The sequence below is a fragment of the Ptychodera flava genome, chromosome 3 (assembly GCF_041260155.1).
Source record: "Ptychodera flava strain L36383 chromosome 3, AS_Pfla_20210202, whole genome shotgun sequence".
Lineage (NCBI taxonomy): Eukaryota > Metazoa > Hemichordata > Enteropneusta > Ptychoderidae > Ptychodera > Ptychodera flava.
In genome coordinates, this window is record NC_091930.1 from 43,880,117 (window position 1) to 43,900,464 (window position 20,348).

At 39.0% G+C, this 20,348-nt stretch overlaps 1 protein-coding gene and 2 non-coding genes across 3 annotated transcripts in view; 1 reads left to right on the forward strand and 2 right to left on the reverse strand.

The window, feature by feature from the left end:
- Nucleotides 1–1,813: 1,813 nt before the first annotated feature.
- Trnan-guu (transfer RNA asparagine (anticodon GUU)) lies at nucleotides 1,814–1,887 on the reverse strand. Its single transcript has one exon. It is a non-coding gene; the product is annotated as a tRNA-Asn (tRNA).
- A 2,174-nt stretch (nucleotides 1,888–4,061) lies between these two features.
- Nucleotides 4,062–4,135, reverse strand: Trnan-guu (transfer RNA asparagine (anticodon GUU)). Its single transcript has one exon. It is a non-coding gene; the product is annotated as a tRNA-Asn (tRNA).
- A 7,585-nt stretch (nucleotides 4,136–11,720) lies between these two features.
- LOC139129330 (uncharacterized) overlaps nucleotides 11,721–20,348 on the forward strand; it is a 19,607-nt gene continuing 10,979 nt past the window's right edge. Inside the window, exon 1 of the mRNA XM_070694963.1 lies at nucleotides 11,721–12,093. Within this exon, the coding sequence (XP_070551064.1) occupies nucleotides 11,798–12,093 (296 nt within the window). The 5' untranslated portion in view covers nucleotides 11,721–11,797. The remainder of the gene's footprint in view (nucleotides 12,094–20,348) is intronic.

Consider the following 20,348-nt stretch of genomic DNA (forward strand, 5'->3'; position numbering starts at 1 on the left):
TATGAAGGCTTGGGTGGTGACGCCAACGCCATTCCTGGAACATGTTTTGTACAGTAATTTTCTATTTAACATAGGGGCTGTGTCGGTAACATGACATTTCACAAAGACGTCCCCTCGCCAGTTTTGAAAAAAAAACAGCTACAGTGTAATAAAGTCACAATTACTCGACCCGTTCATGAAACTCGGAGGTTTGACCCTGCTAGGAACCTAACCGCGTTACAAGAGGTCAGAGATCATATCACAATAGGAGATCTACTCTGTTGGCAGCTTCTAAAGCTTGCTACGGATCAACACACACGGCATTCAGCATGTTTACTTCGTGAAAACCGTTTGTTGAACATGTACATGCTATGGTATTGAATGCACTGAACGTGTTCTTTTGCGGCCTACAAAATCTTTCGGGTCACTTAAGTTTGTTGAGATCAGGCGAATTCCATGCTTTGACAAATCTGACTGACCGCGGCTGACTGGTAACCCGGCATGTATGTCACAACTCTTAGCGGGTCAAAGCGTGACACGGTACTAGAAAATAACTGCTTTAAAAAGTCACCCGAGAGACCGACCTTATCCTATACCGATTAAAGCGTTAATTGTAACTTCACTTACAGAATTTGTTGCACAACGTATAACTCACACTGCTACAGCAAATCGTCCCGTCGTTTGTCCGTACCGAGCACATACAGAGGCTGGGATTTCCCTTTATTTTGTCTAGGCAATCCACTCTGCGCATGTCAAATGCGCGACTTTATTGAATGCGACACCGTGTGCCAACACTGCACGCTCTTGAGTCGGCCACTGTCTGCAGCAAAAGTCCTCTATCACTCCAACAAACACTTGAAACGCATGTACAGACAGTAACGTTTTATATGTTCCAGAGGAAAAATATTGTTTTTTCTGTTGGATGAGTGAGTGATTTCTACGACCACGTAAGATTAAAAAAGATAGTGGCGACTTTTCCATAAATATCCACTCAACGTCTTGATTTATACAGTGTAGACAGTTTTGTCGCTGGCAGCCAAACAGTAGAGAAGGAAGAGTAGATATTGGTACCTTCATTTGACTCAAAACTCTTGTGACACTGCTTTTAGTGTTGAGCAAAAGAAGGGTGTCGCTGGACTGAAATGTCGCAAGTGATCGAGTCTCGCAATCTCGGACTACGGATCAATAAAGAAATCTAAGATTTTCGTAGCATAGAAGACACAGGAAATACTTCATGTGAATGATTATAATGACGCTGCTATAGTACGATAAATTTACCCACAATTCTGTTTGATTTGTACCAACGACGTTAGTTTTCTTATAAAGTTTTTTTTTAGTTCTGAATGAAAGCAATCATGCTTAGCCGTTAGGTAATTGATCAATTATATCTATTAAAAGTACTTTAGATTTCAAAGAAAACTTTCAATATTAAAGGTCACATTCTGCAGGTAGTTTTGGGGAGCAAGTTATGACAAACTGAAGGGGTTATTCCCTGAGAAAAGTCAGTATGTAAATTTCTTTTGTCCTTTCGTAGTATTTGGAAAAAATTAATATCCTTTGTTTCATAAAACAGGTGCAACTAGTCTTCTTACTTTCCTTCAAATTATTCTGCACGGCTGTGGACACAATCAATTGAAAATTTTACAAAGGTGCTATCTCCTCTCTAAATCAAGTATACTGGGAAGTTTTTAGAATTTTAAAAACTAATGTAGTCTAATCAAATAATTTGCGTACACTGGGAGACATGGTAGACATTACTGAAGAATCGTCGATGTTACAAATCATTATGATTGAACACTGCGCGCCAGCAACTGAAAAATAAAATAAATAGAGGCGTCCCTGGGTGGGCTCGAACCACCAACCTTTCGGTTAACAGCCGAACGCGCTAACCGATTGCGCCACAGAGACGTCATATGCGCCGTACATTTATCGGGTCCTAAATTATTTGTGGACGAAATTCTTATCGGATATCGATATCTGCACTCAGATTAAGACTGGTCACTGCAACACATCAACTGGAAACTTCAATGACCCCATAGTGGTCTCGTATGACCTATCGAAGGCCCTGGGCGACGTCATCGCGTGGACTCAATATCAGGCCGACAACCAATCAGCGACTTGTTGTTTTTATACAATAAGGCATAAATTTCATATGACAGTTTTACGTTTTAGAAATCATATTCACGTTTTTACTTGTCAGTTTTTTTTTATTTTCGGTGGAATGTTTGTTGTATTCTGATAGGGGCAGGGGGGTTTTCAGCTCCGCCTCTGAACAAATCGATCAAATAATAAACGAACACAATTTTTAAAGAAGAAACAACGACTATAAAATCACGTCAAAACAACGTCTGTATTGTTAATGCCCGATAAAATCGGAGTGGACGACTACAAGCTTACATCCCACAATTCAAAGCTAGCTGCCAACAGTATTTAAAAGCCGAATTTGAATATTTACAAAGTGGAAGCGTTCCTAACATATTCAAAAGCTGAGTCGAGGTCAAAAACAATAATGACTTTCCAGCAAGATGATAGTGCAAGGCATTTTACCTACATAAATAATATATTATCCCTGGTGGCTTAATATCGTCAGTTTTGAGGTCAAAGGTCGTCGCGTTTCCGATAACGCATGTCATATGAATGGCTTATAACATAGTTTTACTCCCCGCCCCTTATTTCAAGTGCTGCGTGCTTATCAACTTGCTGGGGCAATTTATCTGCGACAAAGGAACGCTGTGTCAAAGATTGTGAGCGGACAGATAAGATCGTCTATAGGTCATAGGCCTGAAGACGCCGAGGTCGAACTCTAGTAATTTCAAACGGCTCTCACAGTTTGATGTCGTCACTCCGAACATTCTAGGTCATCTGAGGTGGCCCAAGGGTCGTTCAAGGACGCCGCTGATGCGTTGTCGCCGATTTCATTGACTGAAACAAGAAAACGTATTCGGTTAAAGGTCACCGTCGTATACGTTATGGTACGGACAGGCTTAATACGGTAGAATGTGTCCAAGGGACAGATATTCTGACTTTCAAATATTTCGGCAGGCCTGCCACTTTTGTGGACTCGAGGTCGTTTTGGGCAAATGAAGTTTCACCATCATTGCATTTATCCTGATGTGTTACTATTAGGAATTGGGCATTGTAAATTTCAAACTTGGGTAACTTTTGAAACGCTTTGTCAGTCCATTAACACAATTAGTGCAGCGGCCCATGGTTTATACGAATGGGTTAAAATGTCATATAGCCTCAGTTTGGACAAAATTTACAAACCGTTATACACCACGCTCACCGCAAAGGTCTTATCGGACAGTTTGCACCGTGACGAGGTCAGATTGCTATGGACGGCAGGCTTACAAGTTAATCTAAAGCCTTCAAAATTAAAATCTTTATCTGCCATCAACATTTTGAGATCTGTACGTCATGATATTTTACTAATCGTATATTTTTAAAAGATTACAGTAAAGTACTGAAAAAATTGTCAAAAGTTACTGGCTACTACCGGCCCTTAACCACTGCGTGTAACACTGCTTGTAGTACAAAGTTATGGAATTCTTTTCCCTTAACAGTTGTAAAATGCTAAAAGGATGAGTGTTTATTTACACTTAGTGAAAAAGAAAAGAACTGTTGCAGAAGGAAGAAAAAGAAAAAGTCTCAAAATATCTGAGACCAACGCGGAATCTACAAGTGGTCAAGAAGTGCGCCACCAACGACCGAAGAAAGGTTCAGAATCCCCAACTTGCGAGCACGTTCCATACAAGAGGTTTTAGATATCTCTCCCTCATTGGTTTTCAAAAATCTGTTATTCTGTTTGTAAAAGTTTGGCATGCTACGGTGAAATTAATTCTTGCTCACAGAAATAAAAAAAAAGATAGAAATAAAAGATGTGATTATATTGGAAAGGAATTGTTGATGACAGAGGATATTTTGCATTGTTGGAGTTACATGAAAGGAAAAAACTGCAGTATGAAAATAAAAAGCAACAATAAAAACTCAGAGTGATTTTTTTTCTGAAAATAAAATTTTATCTTTTTTTCCGTGTTACTACAGCATAACGGGAAGGGAGAACCGTATACTAAAAGTCATAGCGTCCCTGGGTGGGCTCGAACCACCAACCTTTCGGTTAACAGCCGAACGCGCTAACCGATTGCGCCACAGAGACATCTTGTCTGCCCCGACTAACTTCTCTTATTAGAAGGGCGACCTCTACGTTCAGGCGATTATATTACTGCGAATTCACTTTATATTACTGATCTTTACACTCAACATTACAAAATGCCGCATTATGTGAAGTACCGAAATTAACTATTGACATTAGAAGGGCGACGTCTTTGAATAAACTATCGAACGTTGTTGCGTTCAACTTTAAATCAATAACGGGGCTTTCAAATATGATCGTTTCTAGGAGCAATCGCCGTGGGTGACACCGGGGGTGACATAAGCTCACGACGGGTACCCGTTCATTATCTTTTACTACCGTGGCAATTTATCATTTTATTTGTGGTTCCCATGTGTATTGTTCAGCATCAAGGAATTTCTTCAAATTGCGTTCTCAAAACTTGTTGGTACGGTAAGTGCAAATCACAAACACGGAAAAGAACGACAATAAAAACGACGCGGACTACTCTTGTCGCGATGCGAACCCCTAATTATCGACGAACGTATCGGGTACAGTGAGCCAATGTTTAATTCTATGTTTGTGTTAACGGTTAACTTGGGAGAGACATTTGTGAAAAAAAGAAAAACATTTTCATGGGGACAGTTATAACGTTATAATGGTATGTTTTCTTTGTATGTCAACTTTGAAGTTCTTGTTCTACTCCCAAAATCATCTTGAAAAACCTCTACTGTTCAGCGTCGATACTGTATACGTGTAAACTTTACTGTGGTTTGTTCACACTTGAATTCTAGTCCACACCAGCATTACTCTGATAGGTAAACTCGGAAAATATCGACAACCGTTCATAATATGCAAATCACATCATGTGACTGAGACGCAGTTCCATAGATGAGCATGCATATTTGAATACCATATACGCTGCTTTTCACGATATGTAAGCCAGAAAACTTCAACAAACGGAAACTACTAGTAATCTGCAGTAAATGGTCAGCCAAGTATTTTGAAATACATTGGTAAAGAAAGTTAATGAGGCTGATGAGTCCCCCAGGACAGCTGTGCAGGGCCGTGGTCGTCGTCGATGAGTGTGGATAATCGATCAAACAACGCAATGGCCCGTGACGTAGCTAGTGACAGTGGTAACGATGTGATCGACGCTGAAATTTCAAGTCCACTCAGCTCAACTGAATTGAATCAACTGATATAAACAATGACCAAACTTGTCACAATGCTAAAGGTAATTCCTTAAAAAGTGAGAGAAAAGATTCAGTTTCGACGTCTGAAGGAAGGAAGGAAATTTTGATTGCCTTCCAAACGACGTGACTCTCAATGTTCATAACTTTTACAGGACCAGCATACAAAACGGTTCTTTTCACTGTTTCAGGACCACCAAACACTCCAAAAAGAGAATGCCGTTTCTTGCGTGTTCATACATGTGTCTTATCGTGTACGTTGTATGTGGTTGTGTATGCGTATGTTTAGGTACATAACGGTGATTTTAGTGATGAGTCAGTACGCTTTGTTAGTTGTGCTCCGCAGGGATCAAGATCGCCTAGGCCGCAATTTGAATTTGGTAATGATCATGATTGGCAGCATACATTAACATTTAGAACAGAGGTCAAATGGACGTTCTGGAGCCACGCTTTGTGAAAATATGCGTTCTTTGTATTAAATAACAGTGTTTTTCAACGTTTTTTCGACATAAAGGCAGTCGCTATACATTCACAGGTGTCATGTATGAGATTGGACGGAAATTAACGCCATTCACACGTCGAATTTCTGGAAATCTCGGAGCAAATCGAGTGCGTCTTACCCATAGCGTGGCTTTTTCACATCTGCATAGTCTTACCATAATCCCCTTTTGTAGGGGACTTTGGCGTTTAATGTAATAATTCAGTAATATGTTTTGTTTTGTCTTTTCTACCCACAGGAATGTTAATATGCGTGATAAAATAAAAGATGCCACTTTTTGCGGCGTTCACAAAGCCAACCCACTCGGCGATCATGAGCTCGCCCGTGCCCCCTTCGACTGCCTGACGACTTGTTTCTGTCTGGAACTTAGCCGCTTGTAACAGCAAAGACGAATACCTAAAGTGCTCGAAGAACATGGCTTCATTGCTCAGACCGGGGAACCTTCGTGCATATCGGAGATTTGCTAAAATTCTACCAGGTGAATCGGTGATAAAAGAATCGCAAGTTTTGCGGAAAACGAGACTTTTTATCAGGTCGGGGCTTGCATTAAGCAGGCGGGCTTCACTTGAAGTTGCCGCTATCGAAGGAAAAAAATATTACAAAAAAAAATTATTGTCTCGTAAGTTTTTTTTTATTTTTACATTTTCCATACTTTTCTAAGTTGTCAATAAATCTTGAGAGCACTGCATTTCATCACACTGGTTGTCATAAGGCAGACAGCGGAAGGAAAGAGACAGGACGTAATGTGGCTCAGCACATTGAATAGCGCCCTCATAAGGTGAAATGCTGAAGACCAAGTCGCTGAACATAGCAGTGGTATCGATGAGAACAGTTATTATGACCAAGTAATTCTAGTTTGATCAAAGAACCAGAGTAAAAGAGAGACGCTTTTGTAATCCATGGTTTGGTTTTACCGAAAAGTAACCACAGCAAATCGTCGCTTTTACTCAAAATCAAGAATTGTCTCTCCCGATTTAAGTGTCTAAAAAAGGATGGCCACTTGCGCACATGTATTTTCTTCGAAATTGGGTCATTCTGTACACTGTGGGTTAGATAAACTTTAATTATATTGCAGCGGAAAGACCTCCGCTAAACTGTGTACAATATACCGTACATGTGAGCAGTGCATATAAACCTTTTGGGGGAGTATTCTTTCAAGTTCTGCCGCTGGCGGCGCTGTACTAGCGACGACAGTAATGTGAGAGCATAGATCTTCGGCTATCTTTCTGTCTGTCTGTCTGCCTGTCCGTCCGATCGTCTGTCAATCCGATCCGTTTGTCCCTCTGTGTGCCCCTCTCCTTCACATAGTACGGGCTTTATGGGTAAATTCTTAGTTCAAATACTCTCAGCTTACTATCCCCGGCCCTCCACTAGCGACCAACGAATTGCGCCTTTAAAATTCAGAAATTACCCATTTGTATCTAAACCGGGAAATTGATGGCATGTGCAGGGTACTGGGAGATGGTATAAACTAAACTGACCGTGTTTGGAGGACCGACTAGTTTTATTTGACTCCACTTCATCTTTTTATTTTAAAACACGTTTTCTGCAGAATCTTATGTATATCATGCATTTACAGTACTACCACCGTTAGCACAATTGGAACTAATTTGGGATAATTGGATCTTTATATTTTTCAAATTTCTCGGAAGTGTTAGGTGCCCTGTAGCTAAATGTTGCGATATTATAAATTTCTCATGACAACAAGCGTGTAACTTAAAAAGAAAAGCAGACGAGTTTTCATTTGCAAAATAAATCGACATTACTTCATCATTCAATTATCCCAAATTAGTTCCAATCGTGTTCTTTCAAGATGATTCAGGTAGACAAACCTTCACAAGGCATCGAAGTTATATTACAGGCCATACTGTCTTATGTATTATCAATAACATCAGCAGATGTTATTAGATGTAAAGTCGCAAAAAAACCAGCGATCATCAATCATTGGAGATCAACACATCGGCATTTGTCACTTCTTAACGATCTGTGTATGATGGCTGTCAGTGTTGAAAATGGAAATCGATAACAGTGCCATGCATACTAGTAAGTAAACGCAGCAAGAGGTCGCCGTCAACTACGTGACAAAGTTAACAAGTCGGGATCTGTCGTGCAAACGAACTGACCTGTATCCCTCAGGTTTGTAAGGCTGGCTTTATTTCTTGAAACTCATGTAAGTTAGCGACGTGAACATCCACTAAATCCAAGTTATTGTTTGGTGATGCAAATCATCACGTTCGATCCTTATTTGCTTGGTATCTTCGGAAGGTTGTACATTGCATCGAATATTATTTAAAAAATTAAAATTTAACATGTAATCAGACAAAAAATATGGGAAAGGGGTCACAAAGTGTATTTTGATATAAAAAGAGAAATAAAATGACCTCAACTTCACCGATATTTGAAATTCCTCATTAGCGAGAGGTCGAAATTGTAATGCTTTCTCAATATGAATGTATGCATACACATGTTTAGAACACGTTATTGGCTCGGGATGCATTGTAGTTTTGCTGACTACCTGATAGATATTCCTGTGGAGCCTTCCGAACCAGATTGTAAAATAAGAGAAATTCTGAGATTATTTGGCGTTTTCACAGCTTGATTGCTTTTGGAGGCAGACTCTTTCCTGTTGCCGTACAGTCAGTTTAGCGTATATAACTATCATAAATCGAGAGTACATAGGCACAGTAAGGCTGAGACACAGGCAGACAGATAGGCAGCGTAGGGACGACCTGAAAGGACAGGAAACTTGATTTGATAATTCGGTATTTGACAACTTTCAATTCCATTATGCTTTTATAAACTTGTATCGGTGACTGTCATTTCTGCCAAGGTCACTGAGGAGGTCAATTCGTGGCCATGCTGAGCCATGCAAATACTTGCAAACGCTTTCTCTCGGCCGAGAATATTTTATAAACTGTGACTTGTGTCCTGAAATGATCAACTATCAAAAGTGGTTTTACTTGCAAAGAGCAGCAACTGACTGTGTTGTCATTCTCGTTTTGACCAAACTTGATAACAATATTGACGTATCTGTGTGAGAGGGTCCGATCACGCATAATGTCCACATGTACAAAGGATGATATGATGATTTTACATGTTGGTGTATACAAACAACCGCTGCATATAAGATGTATGTATTTGAATACAGGCAAAGGAGGGAGAACACCCAAGCTTTGATATGACGAATACGTCATCTCTTACTCATACGTGTACGGAGGTTATTCTATACATGTTATGTTCAATCAACCTTGGACTATTACTCTGTTGTTTGGGGAAATTGTGACAAGTCGAACTGTAACGAACTCTTGAAAATTACAAAAGAAGCCATTCTTTTGCTATGTGGGGGCCAAATTGGACCAACAAAACCGGTCCGCTGTTTAAAAGTTTGGGACTGCTTACATGAAGTAATCGCTTAAAATAACACAAAACTGAGGGTGTATAGATGTTCCAAATTGTCAATGGCACGTGACAAAATATCTGCAGAATCTTTTCCAACTTGCGAAAATCCTTTTGTCAAGGTCAATGCGCTCAATTTCAATAAATAATGTTTGTATTTGCAAAACTTAGAATTGAAATCACGAAAAAAGCCTTATTCGGTTGTTTATTTTTGGAAAGACCTCCAGTTGTTTTTAAAAAATATTCCTAACCTTAAGTCATTCAAGTTGAATTTTTATAAAGTCTCATCGATCAGTTGTAACGTAACGCTGTTGATTTTCTGTTTTTCTCATGTTCGTTTTCTGGTATACTCTTGTTCGTCTATGTATTTTTTGTAGTTTTAATTTTTTTATCGCCGACCTTGTGGAAGATCGGCCTTATTGGCCGAACAAGTTATCGACAGTAAATAAAGTTTAAAATAAAAATAACAAGTCATTGACAATGACATAGTCCCCACTTGTAATAGGAGTATTAGTCTTGATGGGGCAGGGAAATGTGGTCATTAAGAAGTATCACTGGAGTGTATATGTTCAGATCTATGGACACATAGGTCTATGTCATTGTTCCCAATTTGAAACAAGAGGCATGTCTAAGTTATGGTTCTAAATCGGGGAAAAAGATCAGACTTCTAGCTGTATTGGCCAGCCAAGAAATACATATGCGCATAATAAATGAGGTACAAGATGTGACATCTTAAGGTCTATTATCCTATCAAAATTGAAGCGTAAATAACTTGTGGTTACTGAGTTATGCATATATATGCATAATCAAGGTCAAAGGTCATCAAGGTCACGTGACATTTTGAAAAAAATTGTATTGCTAATTAATCAATATATGCAAAAATTCAGACCTCAAGCTCTATTGGCTTGCCCACAATTATATATGTGCATAATTAATGAGGTAAAGCATGTGTTGTCATAAGGTCTCCCATCCTACTAAATATAAGGACATAGCACTTGTGGTTACTTATTTATTGACATAATCGTGTATTTTAGGTAAAAGGTTATCGAGGTCATATGACATTTTGTCAAACAATTTCTATCCTATAGTCTATCCCTATATACGTGGACTTATCAGGTATTTTACGGGTTGGTCAACATCGCGAAAGATAGGAATGGTACCTTTTCATTAACATTACTATCTTTCCGATGTTGACCAACCTCTGATTAAGTCCACGGATGAGCATAATTAGTTGTGTTGACTAATAATTACAGCATGTGTGTATGAGAGATATACGTCCATGTAATGGAGTGTAAAATAAATAAAGAGTCGCAGAGGCTAGGTTAGGTTATATAAACCATTTATTTTATTTACTCCGATCAGTAAGAGCATGAAGAAAGGAGAGAAAATGATAGAGAAAAGAGTGTGAAAATCTCAGTAATACTTTATGGGTCGCCTGTGCTTATACATGGGAGTCTATGGACTGCCTTATACATGGGGGTCTATGGAGGTGAAAACTAGTGTGAAAATCTCAGTAATACTTTATGGGTCGCCTGTGCTTATACATGGGAGTCTATGGACTGCCTTATACATGGGGGTCTATGGAGGTGAAAACTAAAAAGTTCTCTAACATGGCCAAATTTGATCGCATTGTAAAACAAATCGACGTGCATCTGTATGAGGTAGGGTACTATCCTTGAACCAAGTTTGAACAAAATCGCTCCAGGCGTCTATGAGATATCTGCGTGAACGGACGGACGCACAGACGCACGCACGCACACACGGACGCACGGACGGACGCACGGACATGACCAAACCTATAAGTCCCCCCGGACGGTGTCCGTGGGGACTAAAAACGCCTATCAATTTAGCATCTGGGCATTCAAGCAACAAACAAGTGTTATCTTTTAATTTTCGCATCCTGCTTTTGTATTTTGTACACCCCTCGTCGGCTATTTCGCGATGGAGGACAGTGAACTGTGCTACAAGCTCTTAGTTGCTTAGTAATAGTACTTGGCATTGTGTAATAGGGATATGATGTGCAAAGAACACATTACAGTTACATGGCATGAAGCGAGATCACGTTTTTTAGGCTGATTTGACAGACCGTTGAGATCCCGCCCACATAAATACATGGGCAACATTGTACACAAAGCACAGTTTGTCAACATGTTCATGCGGCGCATGAAAACACTATTTAGCTGAGTGGAAGTAGAGCTGTATAAATCACAGTGGCGTCAACGCAAACACACGTTATCTCGTGACCTCAGGAGACCTGTGTCATTGTCTGAATGATACTGATAAGATAGACGTAAAATTGTAGAAGTGAATGCCTCTCTCACTTAAATCAAATTATACGCTGTTTTTAGTGAAAGAGGAATTCACGGCTACAATTTTACGTCTATCTTATCAGTATCATTCAGACAATGAGGTCACGAGATTACGTGTGTTCGCGTTGACGCTACTGTGATTTATACAGCTCTACTTTCACTTAGTCAAAAAGTGGTTTGTGTAAATATATATTAACCTTCAGACCGCCTGTCATGAACACAAACACATACTTGCAACCCAGAAAACTGTACAACTGTACATACTTTTGTATATCATCATTCTAGCCGCTGATCAGAGTTTATTAGCACCATGATGAGTACACAGCGTCAACGTCGAAGGGAAAGCACTAGCAGTGTGGGCAGTGACAGTGATGATAAATACAGCGACTATGATCGTCGACTTATTGCTGCTGCAACCGACGCCGCCATTGCGAGTCTTCGCGCCATGGCTCCGTCTGCATTTGCCACGGGTCACCTGCCAGACGACAAGGACGATGAAGGTAAGCAAGATGCCGAAGAGAGAGACGAAGCTGCCGCCACTTCTTCAAGTCGAAGTACCCCTTGGAGAAATCCAAAGAAGGCTGGAAAGAAAGATAAGAAACCAAAGTAAGTGCATAATTGTCATGTACACCGGGTGAATAAACTTTAGTTCAGGGTTTGGCTGTCATCGTCAGATATACTTTGGCTACCAAAGAATTTTTGAATACAGTTTGCAATCATTATAGAGTACTGTGGTCATCGAGGTGATATCGACACGTACGTGATCTGCTGATGGGTCATTCAACCTCCTAAAAAGAATGTACACGTTTTTACTTTTGTCCCGATTTTTTCTGGTATATCTCATTAAATTTTGCTATAGTTTATAGTCATTATGTAAAACATAAACATGCGTTACAGGGCATCAACTTACAGGAAATTATAGCAGGTAGGAACATCTTTGATAAAAATAGTCTTCATCATTAGAAAGAATCATTAATTATGATGACGATAATGGTGGTGACGATAAACAACGACAATAAAAGAACGACAACAATAACAACAACAAGGACAGTATGGAAAATGAGTGCAAACTAAAACATTAGGAACAATCTAAATGCAATGAAATGCAACTTCCGGAAATTTTGATATTCTGCCCGAAACAAGAGAGTAAATTCGAGTAGTAAGAATTATTTGGTATCTGGGATAGATTCAGAAGATGACTACATGGGGGGAAATTTTCCCCTCCCTGTAGCCCTCAAAATACCTACCTCAGAGTCGCTCACGCGAAAGAATAGCAATGGCCACTAACGCGTAAGCAGCGGTGTGACCCTACCAGCTGTCAAATCCCTGGATACTATTTGGTTAAACGGAGATGTTCTAGCAGGGTTTTACATCACTTTTAACTTTTGAGAGTCCCTGGGACTCCTGGTGTTAGAAAATGGGAGTCCTACATCAAAATATGGGGGTCCCAATTTATTTCACAAAAATGTTTTATAGTTTATCAATGCCATGGTCTTCACTGTGTTCAATTAGTATTAATTTGCATACACAGAGACAACAAGGTTCCATATTGTACATGGAGGGGTAACTATTGTGCAACACATGCACACAACTATAGGGCATATTCAACTGACTCTGTATAGTTTGAACCGCCTGTATAACTATAATGAAGAGTTGAAGACAAAAACACATTTCACTAACCTTTTTATCGATTAATTTTGGTGTTTGACCCAACTTACATTAGTTTAATTCACGTACGCGTGTGTAACTATAGTATCTGTGGCTTATCGAGTCACGGACTCGTACTACCATACATACTAGTCAATCCGTTCGCCAAGTTTGATCACATTTTTTGACAAGCACGCCACAAAATCCGCCACAAAATGGAAAGAAACCACTAAGTATCGAGAAAAAAGTTTCATGTCCGGTTTATTTCAGTTAAAAAAATGCGTAACACGTAGGAAATGTCTCGCAATGTCAACAGTTCAGAACAACTACATTTCATTTACAAACCGGGTCGACTGTTATGGCCGTCTCGCTTCAGGACGGCCGGAGGTCAAATATCAACAGTTTAAAGGGGCTTTTTGGCAGTCAAACGCTTGAAAATTCACAAAATACACTTCAATTTAACCGAATCCTTACAAATTTCTCAATCTTGCATGTTTTGGACTTCGAAAACCTTAACCTCGGGTTCCATGTCGAGAGTTAGGCATCACACAGTGCCGCCATCTTGGCCGCCGATACGTTCGAAGTTCACTATCGCGATCGATTTGGTCACCAAATCGCGTCATTTTTCCATAAAATATTCTCAAAAAACTGTAAAATCTATCATTTCTATCACCCAGAGGGCAGTAGCTTGGCATAATATAGTTGTCTTCCGTGTCTACGGCATGGTAAAGCTTTCAAAACGTACGTACGTGTTTCGTTCAATGCACTGTGGCCGCCGTATCCGCGTACGGGTGAAACTGCAGACCTGATTAAATATTCATGAAAACCGCTGACCTCTTTTGAAGAAAGTTCGCATAAATTACTGGAATTTTCGATAGTTAGGCTGCATGATGTCATTATTTTAGTCCTTATATGGTACTAAACTGGGTCAAAAGGTCAGGAATACCCTCCTTCTGGCTGAGTTCGGCAATGCATAGCTAAGTTAGGCATAAGCATAGAACGCAATCACTGTCGGTTTATATACCGACGTGGCGCTGAGAGCGAGAATGCCGTGTCGGTTTATAAACCGACGCGGCACTTTAAGGGTAAAGTACGGGGTCGGTAAGGTTTACTGGGATGTGTTTTACGTGTTCAGCAGCTTCGCAAGGTGTACACCAGCAACAGATATTGCTGCGTCCCAAGGGACGCGTGGTTTAGTTTTTGAGGGTCCTGCGTCCGGTTTTATGCGTAAAGGACGCAGAAATGCGCGTCATGTAAAACCCTGTTCTAGCTTACATCAAGCGATGGGGAAAATGTAAAATGCTAATTAACCAGCCCTATTATCCGTTAGTTAGTCGCAATTCAATTGACAGTATCGTAGCCAGCCTGGAAGAGCTGAACAAATGACTTTGTAAGTGATACGATAAAGTGAGTCGATCAATGTGGGTTTTATGAATCAATATAGGAGGCATCATGGGCCAGTGGCTAGAGCAGTGGACTCACGATTAAAGGATGGCGAGTTCGGAGCCCTGGCATGGCTGTGTTGTTGTGTCCTTGGGCAAGGCACTTTATTCCTCATTGCTTCTTCCCCACCCAGGAGTGATGGGTACCTGGTAGGACAGTGATTGTTATGTGTGCATTTAGCTCTGCTGCGCTTACTGGCTGCACATGTGAGCTGTTATTTGCTCCCCAGGGAGTTGAGTGGTATCATATTAGGTCCAGTGACCAGGGGTAATAATAATTGTAAAGCGCCTTGATCACATGTACTTGTGGATATGTGTGCTAAATAAGAACCAAATATTATTATTATTATTTAATATGGCGTTTTCCCTGGTCATGTGATCTGGACCCCCAGGAAAAAAGTTTATGTTTGTCTGATTCGTCTTAATGGTGTTTTAGGACAACATTGGGGTCCCTTCAGCAGTTTCTTGAATGGTTTTGTATTCCAAATTGTTTAGTTTGACATTAGCCGTTGTTTATTAGTCCAATGGAGGGGGACCTGTAGGTTTGGTCATGCTTGCGTCCGTTCGTCCATTCACACAGATATCACAAAGGTGCCTGGAGCGATTTCATTCAAACTTGGTACAAGGATTACTTTATATGTCATACATATGCACGTCGATTTGTTTTGTGATACGATCCAATATGGCCGCCTTGTGGCCATTTTATTACGATTTTTCATGTACAGAGCCATAACTCAGACATGTTTAACCGATTTTGTGCAAAATTGATACAAGGACATTTACCTATGTCATACATAAGCACGTCAATTTGTTTCACGATATGATCCAATATGGCTGCCATGCGGCCATTTTGTTACGATTTTTTCATGTACAGAGCCATAACTCAGGCACATCTTAACCGATTTTATTCAAAGTTGGTACAAGGACATTGACCTATGTCATACATATGCATGTTAATTTTTTAGACAGTAAGATCAAATATGGCTGCGTGGCGGTGATTTTGTTAAAATTTTTTCATGTACAGAGCCATAACTCAGACATATTTCCATTAGTATCATTTGAAGTTGGTACGAAGACATTGACCTATTTCATACAGATACACGTCAATTTGTTTCACGGCATGTAACAGTATCATGTCAATTACTGAAGTTTCGTAATTAGGCTGATATGTCAAGAAATACTGCATCAAATTTCATGAAACTTGGTACAGATGTTAAGCTCACATTGCTTTAACAGTGAAAAAGACATTTATCAGTGTCATTTTAATTAATTTGTCATTGCATATGTAATGAACTTTCCTAATTAGAGTGATATATCCTCCAATACTGCTTCAAATTTGATGAAACTTGATACAGATGTTGATCTCATAGTGTTGTAAATAGTGCCTAAAACTTTATGAAATATGCTACCGGTGATAATCTGTTAGTGTTAGGATAGTATGCAAAAATGTTAGTATGCAAAAATGTTCGGCAACATCCTGTCGATTAATTACTAATTGACTCATTTAATGACCTTTGTAATTAGGATGACGGCCTACATTGGTTTTATGTTTTCACCACCGTGGAACTCATTCTTGGCCATCGAGTGCCATCTGTATCAAAGTATTTTTATCATAGACCTAATTAATGAAGAGGACTCTATCCTCTCTGAGGACTTGTAATCAAAGTACCCATTAACAAGTGGGGACTGTGTCATTGACATTGACTTGTTAAAAAGATGTGATAGAATCTTTATGTTGTAGTCTGCATGGCTATTGTGTTGTTTGTTGCTCAGACCATTCGTTTCAATTGTGCTATGATATTTTTCAGGAAAAGCTGTGGCCCGTGTTTGATCGTCCGTAATTATTTTCAGTTCTTATAAAATATTGTTTGATTAGGATGGTTTCGAAGAATGGACTAAATGTCGTTGAATGGATAAGTTTTGTTGTTACGTCATTATTCGTATGTTTGTCAATGAGGTACAGCTGACATTTGTTAACTTCTTTTCTGATACAAAATATTTGTTTTTCTGTAATTTCGTTGTTGAAGTTTTCGTGTGAAGAAATTGACTCTGTTTATGAAATCCACATTGTTGTTGCATGTGTGAGCGTATTTAAAGAATTCTACTTCAACAAATCCATTGAAAATGTTGTTTGGGTGGCAGGAACTTCTTCATAAAGAGTGGAACGTTTCAGTCGGTTTTGTGTGGGTTTTAAAAAGTAGACATTCTGCCTCTGATTATACTATTCTCCGTTGAATTCCAATATATTGTGTTTGAGAATAATCGACAGTAGGGCTTTTATGCAGTTTTTGTCGGTTTTTTTGACATCGTTTGTGTAGGGTGGTGCTATTTTAGGGTCCATGGCCACGATCACTGTGCTTATGGCGTCCTTTTGTGGCGTGTTTATGTGCATTGATACCACCGTGGCATCTTATGTTATAAAAATAGGGTTTTCTGGTATTTTTTTTATTCTAGCTTGTTAAAGAATCCTTTTGTGTCCTTGATATTTGTTGATTGTCTTTGGACTATTGTTTTTTATGAAATAGTCTAGAAATTCCGAGATCTTGTTTGTTTGTTTTGTTTTTGTATTTTTGGCTGGAAACAGCCACTTATAATAAGGCATCATAGAAAGATTGTTCCTTCCGATGGGGGTTTCTGTATTTTGGGAGAAGATACTATCATGGTGTGCATATTTTTTCGTTGATTTTCCTGTCGCACATGTTTTCAAGTTCTTTTTCCATGTCCATGTTAATGTCGACCTGTGTGCTTTACAGTAATAGTTTGTATTTTGAAGCTCTCTTTTACTTTCTTTAATGTTATCTATCGTATTCACAATTACTATGCCTCTTCCTTTATCAAGAGCTTTATTGTGAAGTGTTGGTTTTGGGATAAATTGTTCAGAACAGTCTTATCTGCCCCAGCCATGTTGTTTCTTATGTGGGTGTCAAAAGGAATGTCTGCTATATAATGATCTTAGTTACTTCCAGATAGTTTTCCTGTTTCGGTTTATCCATTGTCAGATGTGGAAACATGGACTTATCTATGAAAAGTTGTCTGATTGATTGATTCTCATGATATAACGCCATCTTGGATTATCTGGTGGCTAGCGTTTTTTTACTAAGTGATACACCATTGATGGTTCTGCGAAGTTTCATACTTGTATCATTAAATAAAATGTTTTGCCAAAATACCACACTTATCTGCTCTACTATGGAGGCCCGCGTACACATACGAATAGTGTTATTAGTCCCTGGAGACGGCGTCAGGAGATCTAACGGATCAAGCGGGGAGGGGGTGTCCGTGCATGCATGCGTGCGTGCGTCCCCCTGTCCGTCGACACAGACATGTCAGACATGATCAGATAAATTTCTTTCAAACTTTGCAAAATGATAATAAACTAAACATACATAGTTCTGCAAGTTAATTGATTTTCGATACCATTCATTATGGTCAATTGTGTTCCATTTTTCGTGTCTAAAGCCATATATGCCGTCACTAATTTCTTTCTAACCTAGCACATAGACAAATTAATAGACTTTCAAACACACAGAGAATTATTTCATGGCAACACGGTGTTTTCAAACGGGTTCGAACTCGCATTATACGGCAGCCGGTCACCTAGCAGAGGCAACGGACAGATTTACCACTAGGTCAAATCAAATATGGCATCGGGTTGCCATTTTTGTTCCGAAGTTTATATGTCTTCAGCCATTACACATAAATGGCTTGATGCATTTGAATAAAACTTGGCACAAAGACAAAACTCAATGACTTTCATATGCACTTAAAATTGTTTCGTGGTACAAGTTGAGTTTAATACTTTCGCTGCCATTACCGGATAAGCTTTGCCAATTTCACTTAGTTAATCATACTTTCTGTCAATGATTTCCAAATTTCTTAACCACGACCATGTCATTTACATTTTACTGGAAATAAATATGCATCTGGATAAAAATTTCATGCGTGACGGTTACTGATGAAATTAGAAATTGGAAATTGAAATTGGAAATTACATAAACAGGTTCAAGGATATAATGGATATGAATTTGAATTTTCAATATGTGTAATTTTTCCCTGTCAAACCACCTTGAACACGGATTCATCCCATATAAGTCTCTACCTATAACTTATCCTTGCATTTCATGACATGTTTGACTATTTGACCTCTCTCAAAACCTATTGTATTTGCCGTTCAATAGTTTATTATGCAGGTTTACGCTACATTGTGTTGGCCCATTTCTTGGTGTTTATTTTGTGGGGTGACTGATCTTAGAATCATTAGACTCTTGAACTTTCACTTATTATGGGAAATCGAATTTATCTGCCAACGTTCCTGACTGACTTCAAAGTAATCAAAAGCAGAGTTCGATACTTTAAAAGTGTCGAACTCTGCCTTTGATTAGTTATTTTTGACTTGATTTTGCTTATGATGTGAACCTTTTTCGGAATTCTGAAACTGCACTCCGAAGTAGTTGTGACCCGATTTTGACCTTGAAATTTGAAGCAGGTCACATTCGTTCTATACTGCAATATGTCAAGGCAAACGCAATTGTATCATCAGCATCTAACAAACAAACAGTAGTGCTTTGCCGATACAGATGATGATCCTTAAATGGAATTTAATTATTATAATCAAAATGAGCAGATTTTTCAAGCTTAACTACAGTACCGGTACTTAGAAAAAATACTAGGAAAAGTAATTAAAACAAACCTCACAAAATAATTTCAACAAAGAAGATATTTTACAAATTACAGTAGGCACAACACACACACACCTCCAAATTGTAAGACTTCTTCTTTAGAAACATCAAAGATATATTATTGTGGTTGTACGAATAAAGCAGATTGATCAAATTAAAAGTGAAGGATATTTTGCAGAGTGCATACTGTCATTTATAACATACATAGACCCAGTTATCCCTATAGTATGACGTCACACTATAGGTATATGACTACGATGAATCCATATTCCACATGTGGTGGATATGGGACCCGGACAGGGAGGGTAATGAAACAAGGAAATATGGAGTATTAAAATATATGTGTAGAATACAAAATACCGTCGATACTAGAATTTTTATGAATTTGTGTTTCTTCGTCGTTGATTTCGATTGAAACGTTTGATTTGTAACACCGCTGACATTTAACGGTATGTTACCGGCATTTTGGTTGTCCACCTCGTCAAAATTGCCCTTCTCGTTGTCCATCAAACAACATAATAAGCATAGCCGATAACCCAAGACACGTACCAATCATCCCTACAGCAGTAAGAATGTTTTCTGAAGCAACATTGACGGGTTTCAAGTTCAACATCACGATCAATGCTGCCGCGGCAGTCAGCCAGTCGAGCCCCGGGGCGAGCCGATGAAGCAAGAGCGTACATTATTTCTGACAGCAATGACGATACTCCGGACTTGAGACTCATCAGAAGAAACAATAATTATATTTTTCAAGAGCGACGAGTTCACAATGTTATATCAGTGCATTTAAAGGTGCAAGCTATTGTTTTGTCCATGCATATTGTGCATCACGTTTAATGTATTGTACCTTGTTGTTGAACTTCTGTCGTCTCGCGTCTGAGCTAAGAAAGACTCGTTGCTTGTATGTTGTCTTACCAATTGAGTCAGAGCCGAACACTGTTCTTTATATTTAAACACGCTCATTTTATTCGTAAAATATAAACATACAATTGACAATTTCGTAAAACATAATAATTGTTAATTTTGAAAATTTCATACAAACTTTACAAAGCAGAATTATTTGCATGATGTTCGAATATTGACAAAAATAACC